The sequence below is a fragment of the Diospyros lotus genome, chromosome 14 (genome assembly GCF_014633365.1).
Source record: "Diospyros lotus cultivar Yz01 chromosome 14, ASM1463336v1, whole genome shotgun sequence".
Taxonomy (NCBI): domain Eukaryota; kingdom Viridiplantae; phylum Streptophyta; class Magnoliopsida; order Ericales; family Ebenaceae; genus Diospyros; species Diospyros lotus.
The window spans coordinates 32,941,988-32,954,543 of record NC_068351.1 but is presented as its reverse complement, the minus strand read 5'-3'; the positions used below and the strand labels follow the sequence as shown (position 1 = coordinate 32,954,543).

General features: G+C 35.7%; 1 protein-coding gene across 1 annotated transcript; it reads left to right on the top strand.

Moving 5' to 3' along the window:
- Window positions 1-1,830: 1,830 nt before the first annotated feature.
- Window positions 1,831-3,468, top strand: LOC127791016 (GRAS family protein RAD1-like). Its single transcript, XM_052320749.1, has 2 exons — window positions 1,831-2,724; window positions 2,824-3,468. Exons 1-2 carry the CDS (start codon window positions 1,831-1,833, stop codon window positions 3,466-3,468), a joined length of 1,539 nt encoding a protein of 512 aa, XP_052176709.1.
- Window positions 3,469-12,556: the final 9,088 nt, after the last annotated feature.

Sequence of the window (12,556 nt, the reverse complement as noted above, 5' to 3'; positions counted from 1 at the left end):
AAAAAACAACCGAACCGAACTGCTACTAGTAAAAAATTGAACCAAACCAATCGAACTTATCGATTCGATTCGATTAGTTCGATTTACTTGAACTCTTGCTCATCCCCAAGTCTAGAACTTAGTGATCTCAATCCTAATATTAATCATAACTAATTTTAATTTGCACTCGATCCAAGATTAAAAATCGATTATGATTATTAAATATTAATAATAATATATTTTAATTACAATTTATAACATTAAATATTAATAACATTTAAAGTAAAAAATAATACAAAATACATATGATATTTTTAAAAATCCTATCTTAAAAAAGGGGGGAAAAAAGTACCAATTAGTTGGACGGATTAAACCCTAAATCATAAACTCTAAATCAATTCGATTTAATTTTTAACTTTTAATCTTTATAAAATCTAATTTTAATTCAATCTAGACTAGGACCGACTTGGAACAGATCAACACCCTTCCTATTCTCGTCCATTTCTTCTCTGCAATATCTTAATGTTGGCGTGTTTGCCGGCCGGCCACTGCCTTATTAATATAAGTTGATGGACGATCAGGCGGCCTTGAGATTCACATGATTAATTATTAATAACTTATTAATTAATTAACCCCATAATCTAATGTTTAGGCCATTTTAAGTAATTAACCCCATAATCTCGTGCATGTGTGACACATGTCTCGCTCATTGACATCGAGGGGGGTATAAATACCCCCCAACCCTGTATTTTTAGAGATCTTTTCACAAAGTCGATCTAGTACTCTTAGATCTCTCATTTTCATACACGTGTAGTTCACCTACTCGTTTATCCGGATGGACGGCTTACTACCCTTCCTAGACAACATTGACCTACTTCTTCATAGCATTCACCTATTTATTCGTTGCACTATGAATGCTACATGTGACTTAAATATTGGAGGGATTGCGTGTGAAAAATTCTCACATATATATTTTCTAACTATGTCGTGCCCTCTTGCAGAGCTACTCTACTAGACAACGAAAGACTCTCTCGGGCAACCACATCACTCTCTCGCTTCAGTCCTTACATTGCTTCTTCAAGTCCAAAAGCTACTTATTCGAGAGACCCAAAACCACTTATCTCTCCCCTAGATAGAGACATGAGTTTTCTCCGGGGCAACGGACCAATCTCTCCCCCGAAGAACAACCTCTCACTTGCCTCTTGGCTTGCAAATCGAGTTTCTTGCCTCGCTCTATCTCATCATATTTTGCTTCGCGTTCTATAAATTGTACTACTTGTATTTCCATAGGTATTATAAAAGTCATTCAATCTTGAATGATTACCAAATAGGGTAACCAATATTTGATTGTTCAAACTTAACACAATTAATTAATTAATTAATAATAACCCCTTTTAGGATTGAAATATAAAATTTGCACCGGTTACCCATGGTGAAACCAAACTGGTCCAAATGCAAGTCGACAAAACTTGCATTAAGAAAAGCAAGGAGCAAAAAAGGGTGCAAGAAACATCGTATTTGTCGACCTCAGTGCTGATCAGAAAGCAACGTTAAGTACTAATATAATGTAGATTAATGAAGAACAATCCTCCAGAATCCGAGGATGTTAATAATAAATTCCGGGCTATATGGGTGCGGCTTCGATTTCACTATGCTATATAGTTAATTCTTTGTGGTGCTTGGAGGAGACAAGACAACTATATATAAACTTGTAATCAAATCGATCGTCATCATCATCGTCATCTATGAAGTTTCTTCGATTGTAACGATGGCGATTATATAAGCCGGCCTTGCTCGACGTATGGTTCTTTCAGAGCCTAACCTGAAGAAGAAGAAGAAGAAGAAGTATATATGGTTCCGAGTTACTTGTGCTGTGACGGCGATCAGATGAATAATGGTAATAATAGTGGGTTGAATCTTAATGCTCTATCTGTAATGGCTTGCTACGATCTGCCATTGTTGCAGAGTTCGGCGGCGGCCATTTGGATCCCCACCGGGCCTCCGCCAGCCGAGGAAGGAGGCCATAGCAAGCGGCTGAGAAGGACGGAGAGCGTTCCTGAATCCAACGGAAGTGGCAACTCTGTCTGGGTTTCTGGCGGCGGCAGCGGATTCAGACGGAATAACAGCGCCCCCAGCCTGACGACGGTGCAGTTCCGCAACCAGGTATTGACTTGCATTCAAAGATTCTCCGTGCCCGAGGCGGCCGAAGAGGACGCAAAGGCTGAGGAAGACGGCGTCGCCGGCGGAGACGGGACGAGGCTGGTACTCCTCCTGATTTCGTGCGCCGAGGCCGTGGCTTGCCGCGACAAGGCCCACGCCTCTGCTTTGCTCTCGGAGCTGCGAGCCAGCGCGCTCGTCTTCGGCTCGGCGTTCCAGCGCGTGGCGTCTTGCTTCGTGCAGGGCCTCGCCGACCGGCTGGCGATGGTGCAGCCGCTGGGAACGGTCGGCTCGCTTGCCCCGGCCATGAACGAAAGGGACATTGACTGGGAGAAGCAGCAAGAGGCGCTTCGGCTCGTTTACGACATCTGCCCGCACATTCAGTTCGGGCACTTCGTGGCCAACAACGCAATATTGGAAGCCTTTGAGGGAGAGAATTTCGTCCACGTCGTGGACCTGGGGATGACCCGGGGGCTGCCCCACGGCCATCAATGGCGGAACCTGATCCAGAGCCTGGCTGCCCGTTCCGGGTCGCCACCGGGCCGCCTCAGAATTACCGCCGTCGGCTCCTACGCCAAGAGATTCCAGGTTCTTAAAGACGAGACCCGAATTGACTAACTAAATTTAATATTTTTTTTCTATATATTGTATATTGTTCTTGAGTCTCGTGTTCCTTCTCTATCCCAGCTCATCGGCAATGAGCTGGAAGCCTATGCCGAGAGCGTCGGGATAAACCTGGAGTTCTCAGTGGTGGAAAGTAGCCTAGACAGCCTGAAGAAAGAAGAAATTGAAACTTTCGAAGACGAAGTGGTGGTGGTGAACAGCATTCTGGAGCTCCACTGCGTGGTGAAGGAGAGCCGGGGAGCTTTGAACTCCGTGCTGCAGATCATCCACGAGCTGTCTCCCAGGGTTTTGGTTCTGGTGGAGCAGGATTCCAGCCACAACGGGCCATTCTTCCTCGGCCGATTCATGGAAGCTCTGCATTACTACTCTGCCATCTTCGACTCGCTGGACGCGATGCTGCCCAGGTTCGACACGAGGCGCGCGAAGATGGAGCAGTTCTTCTTCGCGGAGGAGATCAAGAACATCGTGAGCTGCGAGGGGCCGGCGAGGGTGGAGCGGCACGAGCGGGTGGACCAGTGGCGCAGGAGGATGAGCCGGGCGGGGTTCCAGCCGGCGCCCATCAAGATGGCAGCCCAGGCCAAGCTGTGGCTGGGGAAGATGATGATGATGAGCTCCTGCGAGGGCTTCACCATTGTTGAAGAGAAAGGCTGCCTGGTTCTGGGCTGGAAATCGAAGCCCATCGTCGCGGCTTCCTGCTGGAAATGCTGAGCCCTAGCTCAGCTGGCTGCTCGGTTTATGTTCTGCGCTTGGATCCATGCAAATAAGACAAACTGGGGAAGACGGTTCGTTCCATGATCGATCACTTCCTCCATCTCTGTGATGTAGTAATAATGCTCGTCAAATCCCGGAGAGAGAATTTGAGAGCTTGCTTGCTTTGCTTGAATTGCTGTTCAGCTTGTTCATCCGCTGTTCTGGATTTCCAGGGATGAATAAATTATGTATTATTAAAATAATAGAGACTCCGATCTCTTTCTTATTTTAATTATACTCTTGAATTATGTAATTTCGAGTTAATTGCATAATTTATATGTGTAATTGAAATAACAAAAAATTCGAATATTTAAACTAAAGTATGTATTTAGCCTATTATTGACGGTGTGCATATAATTGCTTTGGTCTAGTACTCGGCTTCAATTCATTCATTCTTTTAGTTACAAACTAGGGTTTTCGTCTCTTTAGAGTGTACTTTAACAATTAACTTAGTATTTTGTATTGAGTGAGTGAGCATCAGAATAATAAGTAAACTCAGTGTTTATCTTTTTAAAATTATACTGCTTACATAATTAGGTCAGTCCAACAGTGAAGTCATATATGTTCATAATTTTAAAAAATTGTAATATATATATATATTATTTTTTAATAATAAATATTTTATTAAAAAAAATTAAATACAAAATATTATAAATCTTTTTAATTTCCTTTCTCCATTTTTCAATTTTTTACCGTTGCTGCTTGTTATTCTCAAATCCCATAATCCCAATATTCCATAAAACTCACTTTCTCTTTCTAATTTTTCCCTCTTCCAATAAAACATTATTTATTGAACATGATTTATTAGATAAACTTGATTATGGAGATTTAATCAATAATTTTGCATCTCAAAAGACAAGAAAAATTAATTTTACATAAAGGTGAAAGTTCAACACATATTTATAAAATGAAAAAGTTACTCATTATTGATGAATTTTATCTTTTTAATACTATCATTTTAATGTTTCATTTTATTTTCTTTTATAAAAAAATTAAGAATATATAGTTTTTTACTCGCACTAACCTTCTTAAAATTTCAAGAAAAAATAGTTTTATTTTTCTTTACTTATTATAGCAAATTGTTTGACTTTTTTTTTTTATCTCTGAGATATTATATTTTAATTAAAAATTTATTGTTGTTAAATTATATTTTGTAGTTATTGAATTTTAATTTTTTATTTAATAAAATAATAAAATAATTGTATAAAAAGGTGTATTATTTATTTTTTTTATAAAAAAAAAATTAATATAAGGCTTGACAAATCTTCTTGCCTAAGATCTCTAACTTCATTGAGCCAGCTCTATACATAATTTGATCCTCAACTAATGGGCAAAATTCTCGATGAAATTATCTAGTATAATTGTCGAGCGAGATCTCCAACGACCACTATCTCGAGATTCTCAAATTAAGTAGATGAGTACAAAGGATATGGTAAAGAGTGTATCATGTCACACCCATTAATTGAAGCGACATGTGTAAAAATAAAAATAAAAATAAAATTTAAAAAAAAAAAATATTTAAAGGTTCATGCATATATCACACTTAGAAAAGAGGGTTAAAGTTGGTTGGTTGATGTCATGAATATTGCCTCAAACCAAGCCTATAGGCACCATTTATTGGATAGCCGTTGGAAAAGTAGGAACACATCATGTGTCAAGTTAAATAAATAATAATAATAATATCACTGTCGCTAGTCGTTTCATTTGGTATAAGTGCGACGTTTTGGTTTGGTCACCATCCATTGCAAAAACCCAAGTGTCAGGCCAAAGCATGTTCTATTCAAGGCAGGCAATTAAGGGCCAGCCCACCCCATATATATATATATATATATTGAAAATATTATTTAAATACAATTATTATATATTTGTAACACCCAATAATAATTTTGTTGGTAGTTGAACACAAAAATAAATTTATTTATCTAGATATTTATTATCAAACCACTCGAGATTTATAAGAAAAAGAACAATTAGAGAGTGCAAAATATTTATGTGCAAATACTTTAATATTTAAGTTAGATACGTAGAATTTCGATTAATATATGAAATATACCTTTTTTAGAACAAAAGTTTACCTATTTACGAAGAGGCCTAGAGTATGTCCAACAAACTTGATCTTCCGACGAGAAAGTCTCCTCAAATATTTTGACTATCGTCTTCCTTAGGCTTTTGACTATTTTTTTTGGACCCGAACCTTCTTGTTAGAGGGGCACAACCCGTGACACATCAAATTTTATGTAAATTATTCTTATCAAAATTATCCTTGTAAATTATTCTTATCAAAATTAAATGCCACACACAAAATCAAACAAATTCTTGTTCAAATGGCAAAAGGGTATGTATGAACAGACTCAGACAGCTTCTTTGGTCCATGTACCTTTCTTTGTTTTGATCCCATTTGCCGTTCACGTGTCCTCTGAAATGGACATCAGGTTAGAAATATTTAATGCTTTTGTCTTGTCTAGCTGTATGTATAATATTTAGATGCAATCCACCCATTCAAATTCATTAGTTTTCCAAAATGGGTACTAGCAACCATGAGATTTGAAGTTGGCATTTTATTTTTGTTTATTTATTTTTATATCATATTAAATTATTAATTATTATTTTATTTAAAATAAAAAAAAATGTTACCTTATATATCAATCTTTTACTTTAAACATAAACGTACGTAATTCTTATGTAAAACCCACTTCTGGATGTGGTTTTGGACTAATTGAAAACATCTTTGGACCAAGAGATTAACTTTTTTTTTGCTCAACATGTGTCATTGCTAACAGTTAGGACAGAAAGGACATGTGTCCCATATTTGACTTGTATCGAAGAAGATTGATAGATCTAGATTTTGGAGGATCCACTACTAACTTAAGAAGATTTGTCCTTATTTGTAAGGGGCTGAACTCAGGTGACTAATTCTAAATATCTTGCTAGACCAAGCCTCAATCTAACCTATATAAAAGCCTTAGTCTCTCACAAATAAAAGGTATTTAACTCATTTAATTAAGCATTTTAGCTACCCATCTTTTTGGTTGACTAATTCAAGTATCGAAGGCTAAATTGAAAAATTCAACCTTGCCTCTTTTTACATATGTTTGGCCCAAAAACCCGATCGACTTCATCAAGTTGATAAATCTCATACCATCAAATTCTAATAACACTGTTTCTTCCCACATGTTTGTCTGTATAGATATAGTTTATCTTTTATAAAACAAACAAAAAAAAAAATAATTAAGGAGAATATTGGGTACAAATTACACAACTCTTGTGGGGGGGGGGGGGGGGGGGGGGGGTGATGCATGTGCCGAGTTTTATGGGTTCATTTGCTTGTGAGCATATGCTTTCTTGATTATTGACAACAGATAGATAGAAACGAATGTAGAAATAACTACTTAATAGACTGTATGAAAGCTGATGAATACAAGAAGAAGAAGAAGAGGAGGAGGTGACCAGGAAGATCACTCACTGACATGTTATAAGTAGCTAGCTATGGTTCTAGATAGAGAGAGAGAGAGAGAGAGAGAGAGAGAGAGCTAGAGATGGGAATTAGAAAAGGCGATGCAAGCAAGGAGAAGAATGGCAGAAGAAGCACCATCTTCAAGATTGGAGATGCTCCTCTTGAACTTGCTTGCTTTCCCTTTGTTGCACTGCATCATCGTCGTCATCTGCTTCTGCATCATCTGTTGTTGCTGCTGTTCTTGCTGCTGCCTCTTCTTCATGCCTTCTCCTGTCTTTGACACCATCTTCTAATCAACACACCAGAACCAGCACACACACACACACACACACAGAGAGAGAGAGAGAGAGAGAGATTGTGCATGGAAAATATAATGCATATATGGAGCTTTATTTATAGGCCATGTGGGTGCTAGCTCAAAGGGAAAAGTTTTTAATTACATATATGTATAATAATATACTCTATATTTTACAAAAATCTATACATGATAGTAAGCAAGATCAGGGGGGCAACGGTTTTAAGTTAAATTCTTATTTGAGAAACAGCATGATTGCCCCATTTCAATTATTTGACTGTTGGGAAGGTGGGGCCCACATGTGCCCTAAAATTTATGGATTTTAGGCCAATGGGTGACCACAAGCGACTGTACACTCCACCATCGTGTCTGTGTCCCTCAAAAGTTAGCCTTAAAGGAACACTCACAATTCAAAATTTTGAGTCTCTGAAATGTTATTTTCAGAGTCATTTGTCCTATGAAATATCATAAATGAATGTTTGAAATAATATTTTTATTATAACAAGATAAGCACTTTAACCAGATGGTCCGATCCAACATTTGAAAACTTCTCCCTCCACCTCCAATTCACACCAAAACTAGGAAAGTTAAGTACTAATGATGACCGTTTAAGAAGAAGAAAAAAAAGTGTCTACAACTTTGTTATTTTGTACGTTATCATATTTTTGCTTTGTAAGATACGTAAATACCCTTTCTTATAGTTATACTCAGATTTGGACTAAGCTAAATGGGTATTCGGGATTTTAGATCTAAGACAGGTTCTCACTCAAACATGCTAAATTTCGATAAAAGATTTAATCCAAATAATTAAATTTGCTTTGATTTAGCCCAAATCCCTACTTGTCCAGACTGACTCATGGATCTAAATCTGATTATTCACACAGTACAATTATTATATTTCTTTTAACTCACAATATGTCTATGTAAAGATACAAATTTTAAGATATAAGTGCGTCATTTATTACATACTACTACTTTTTTTTATTTCTATTATCGAGATTGACTTTATCATAACTTGATCTTAAGAGAATATACGGGGGTTGAGCTAGCCATGCCCTTGGTAGATTAAGTAAATTTTGAATGAGTTCGGGATTAATGACAGTTATCGAAACTTACTCAACTTTAAATAGAGCTAGTGATGAATAAACTCTAACCATCATCAATAAGTTAAGAGGCTAGCTAGCTAGCTAATTTCATGACTGGATTCCATGGTCTTGTTCTTTCAAACTCAAATAATCCTTGAACGCCCAATCATTAGCATTCTTAGCTGTTCCAAATTAAGAACTATGATATGTAATACAACAGGTCAAGAACCCACAGCATGAATATATATATATATATATTATATATATGTATGTATATAGCTTCAAATGATATATATGGTACTTGCAATATTGCAGCATATATATATGTGGCAAAGGCAATGATTGGGAGATTGGATTTGTATAACAAGGAAGAGAAAATGTGTGTCTATAAACAAGGCCCCCCCCGGGGCAACAGTATATAGCATTAGGACAAGCCCTTATTGAGCAAGAGCAGAGAATTCATGTGCAAAGCCATGTGATCATGTGCCAATGATCCATATATCCCTATTCCTTAGCAGACCATTTCATCCATTATTGGTCCTACTCTGTTGTTTCATTGCCAAACTTTTTGTCATTTTCCCCCCAATAATAAGGCCTAATTAATTTGGTGTGATGGATTAAGTATATAGGCTCCACATAGAATCTTTCTCGGCCTACAATATGTGGTATATATTAACAATAAGACCTAATTTTGACGTGACCAATATATGTATAGGTTCGACTTATATATTAAGAAAATATTATTTTCTAGATATTCTTTAAACTTAGGTAAAAAGGGCAAGAGGGCAAGAAATATCGAGAATATATTTTTTGGTGTTGTTATATGTATTTTTCGCATCACTCTTTATGGGCTAAACTCAGTCTGGTAGGCCGGTCTAATCGTCTGGAGCCCAGAAAGTCTAGGCGACCTCATCAAAGAAAACTCATACACCCCCAAAATTCGAATCTCATAAAACGAGCTCTTTGCGAGCTTCTGACGAAGCTCCTAGCGAGCTTTCAACAATTGACTAACGAGCCCCCAATAAAACCCCCAATTCGTTGAACCGTCTAGATTGTTGGCCTAAAACCTCCAACTCGCATAAATAACAAACCTGCTGAACAATCAAAAGCAGGGCCCATTTACTTTATCTGAAATAGATCATACTCCTCGTAATGAGGATCTCACTCCCAGTTTTGTACAGATGATAAAGACTGTTTGTCCCCCATTATATCATTTTTATATTTTTATATCTTATCCAAATTGTAAAGGTCTTTCATTATAAATAGGGGTCAGAGATATCATAAGAAAAAAAGAAAAGGGAATAATCAGATACCACTACTCTGGAAGAATAATCAGAGTACGGTAGTGGAGTAGGCATCGTTCTAACCAAATCACGTGAAAATTGCTTGTGTTCACTCATATCTGGGATCTTTGTTTTCTTCTTCTTGGCATTTCGGATTCACTCACCGCGGCCCAAACGAATCACGGTCAGCTGAGATTAAATGTCAACAAGTGTTTATTTTAACAATTGAATAAAAAAAAATTCGACATTCTATAAACTTAGGTAGAAGGAACAAAGCATGCAAAAAATATACTTTTTGTCATTTAGTTAGACATTTAAACAAAACCCTAATAAAGTTGACCCTCAAAAAAAGGATAAAAAGAGCAAAGTATTTGATGTTAATTTTGATAGTCGGTAAAGTTTCGATAAAACCCGATGCCCAGAAAACTTTTGGCATGAAAAAATTTGAGACTTTGATGGCTGATGGAGGCTGTGGAGCTTATCCACAAAACATGAAAGGGGCCAAATGGCATAGCCACCGTTGAATTGTTGGGATTGAAGAAGACAAAAGAAATAGGGATGGCCAGGCATGAGCCCATTGTCTTAGAAAATGGGGGTGTTAGCCGGTTTGGAAACATGCCATTTTGGTGGTCAGAGGACCCTTATTAATTGAATTAATCTTGAAGTTGATGGATAGCTCCATTGACCTAACTTACACAGTTTTGTAGGGCACCCCAAACACATGCTGTTTGAGCTTTGGGACTGCATCTCTTTTGTCTCCTTTCTCTATTCCTGGGATCATTATTCATTCATCCCCTCAACTTAAACCCTGGTTTAGATGTCTTTCCTTCATTTCAAAGTGACACACACTCAAGGGATCTAATCCATCTCATGCACATGCTAGTGAAATAATTGCACTTGATAGTTGAAGTTCGATTCTTTAGGTGTTTTAAACAAAACTTATATTAAAAAGAGTTTGGGTATCGAAACTTAATTTAAAAGTTATAAATTCAAATCTTATTCGTGTAATTTTCATTTTTTAAGTAGAATATGCAAGGGTTATTTAAGAAATTGACTTTATTAACATAGTTTCATATCCAATTTACTTATATATATTATATATATATATTTGAAAATCATGATCATGTTACGCGGATGATCAGATCTTAACTCATGAACTAGTTTTGATAAAAGATAATGGAGATCTAGATTTGAATTGGGATATAGATTCGATCATTTGGATCGAGTCTTCTACTCGACTCCAGTTTGCTCTCAAGTTAAATCTGAATTTAAATTTAGAATCTTGAGTACTCCTTTGCCTTAACCTAGATTTTAGTATCCCGAAACTAATGTCGTTTCTAAATAATTTCAATAAGGGATATTTATGTAATTTTATCTAGACTAATTAGGATATTCCTTCATCAATTTGTGTCTATATAATTAACTATCGTTTTAAAGATTAAAAAAAATAACCTAGAAGAATATTTTTTTTATCAAAAATAAATAAATTTAATAAATTATGAAATATTACTATTTGGCACTCTTCATTGCATTGCACTAGTCGAATCTCAAAAGGATCCTATGTTATGTCAAGGAGGGCGATTTGGTGATTTAGCATATAACAGTAAGTAATCCCTCTTGACATTAACTTGTATAATGATTAGTTTCATACATAAAGTTGTGGCAAATAATAATAACTTTAGGGAATTAAATAAAATTTATCTTATCTTTAGTTATATCTTATTATTATTTAATTTAAATACCTCTATTTTTTTATTTTTGGGCAAAGTGTTAAATAAGCTATTGTATTTTAGTCTCAAACCTAATTTGATTACTATACTTTAAAAATGGTTAAATAATTGGACAAATAGCAAAAACATTCAAGCCTTTTCACAAATTTATAAATTTATTCAAATGTTTCAATTTTGACAATTGTATCTCAATTAACTCAATTTTATCCGACACCTGAAAACAATTTGAGAGATGCATGTCATTATTAATGTGGCAAGCCACCTATGATAAAAATATATATATATATATATAAGAGTAAGATTTACATGTACATATATTAATAGGACTCATATATATAATTTTTTTTTTTTCATGTGTACATGTGGATCCCACTCATATATTTTTTTTATGACAGGTAACGTACCACATCAACAATGACACATATCTCCCAAAGTGATTTCAAGTTTTGGATAAAATTACACTTAATTGAGTCAATTAGGATAAAATTACCAAAATTAAAACGTTTAGATAAATTTACAAATTCACAAAAAGGTTTAAGTTTTTTTTTTTTTTTTTTTGGTTGCTATATTGACCCTAAATTAATAATTTGTTATATTTTTAGACTTAGGTCAATTTGGCCATTACACTTTTAAAGAGAGTCAAATAAGGCGTCGTACACCTATGTTGCACGGAAACGGAAACGGGAAACGTTTTTGATAAGAAACGGAAACGTGGAAACGAACATTTTTCTAAAAAAATAGGCATAAATAGAGTCTGAAACGGGAATAAGAAACGTTTCGAAAACGAGGAAACATCACATATAAGGTGTTTCTGTGCAACATAACTGTACACAATTAACCATAATGCCTTCTTAAGGTCATCTAATGATATTTTAATTCTATTAATAGCATCAACTCAATCCCCGATGAAAATAACCTCACATAATCGCAAACATGACTCGCACAGTTACAATTTGTGCCTTTTCAAAATACAACAGTCAATTTAGCCTCAACTTTTAAAATTATCGTGACTTAATTAATTTAACTCCTTTTTAAAATAAAGCGATGAACTGAACATTAAAACTAAAATCCCATAACTTATAAAAAAATGCTATTTTGCCCGAATTAATTGACGTACAGGATGACTAAAGGCATTAAAAAACAAAAATATCCTCACTTTGAAATTGCTACTTCACCTCGAAACATGCGTCCAAATAAAG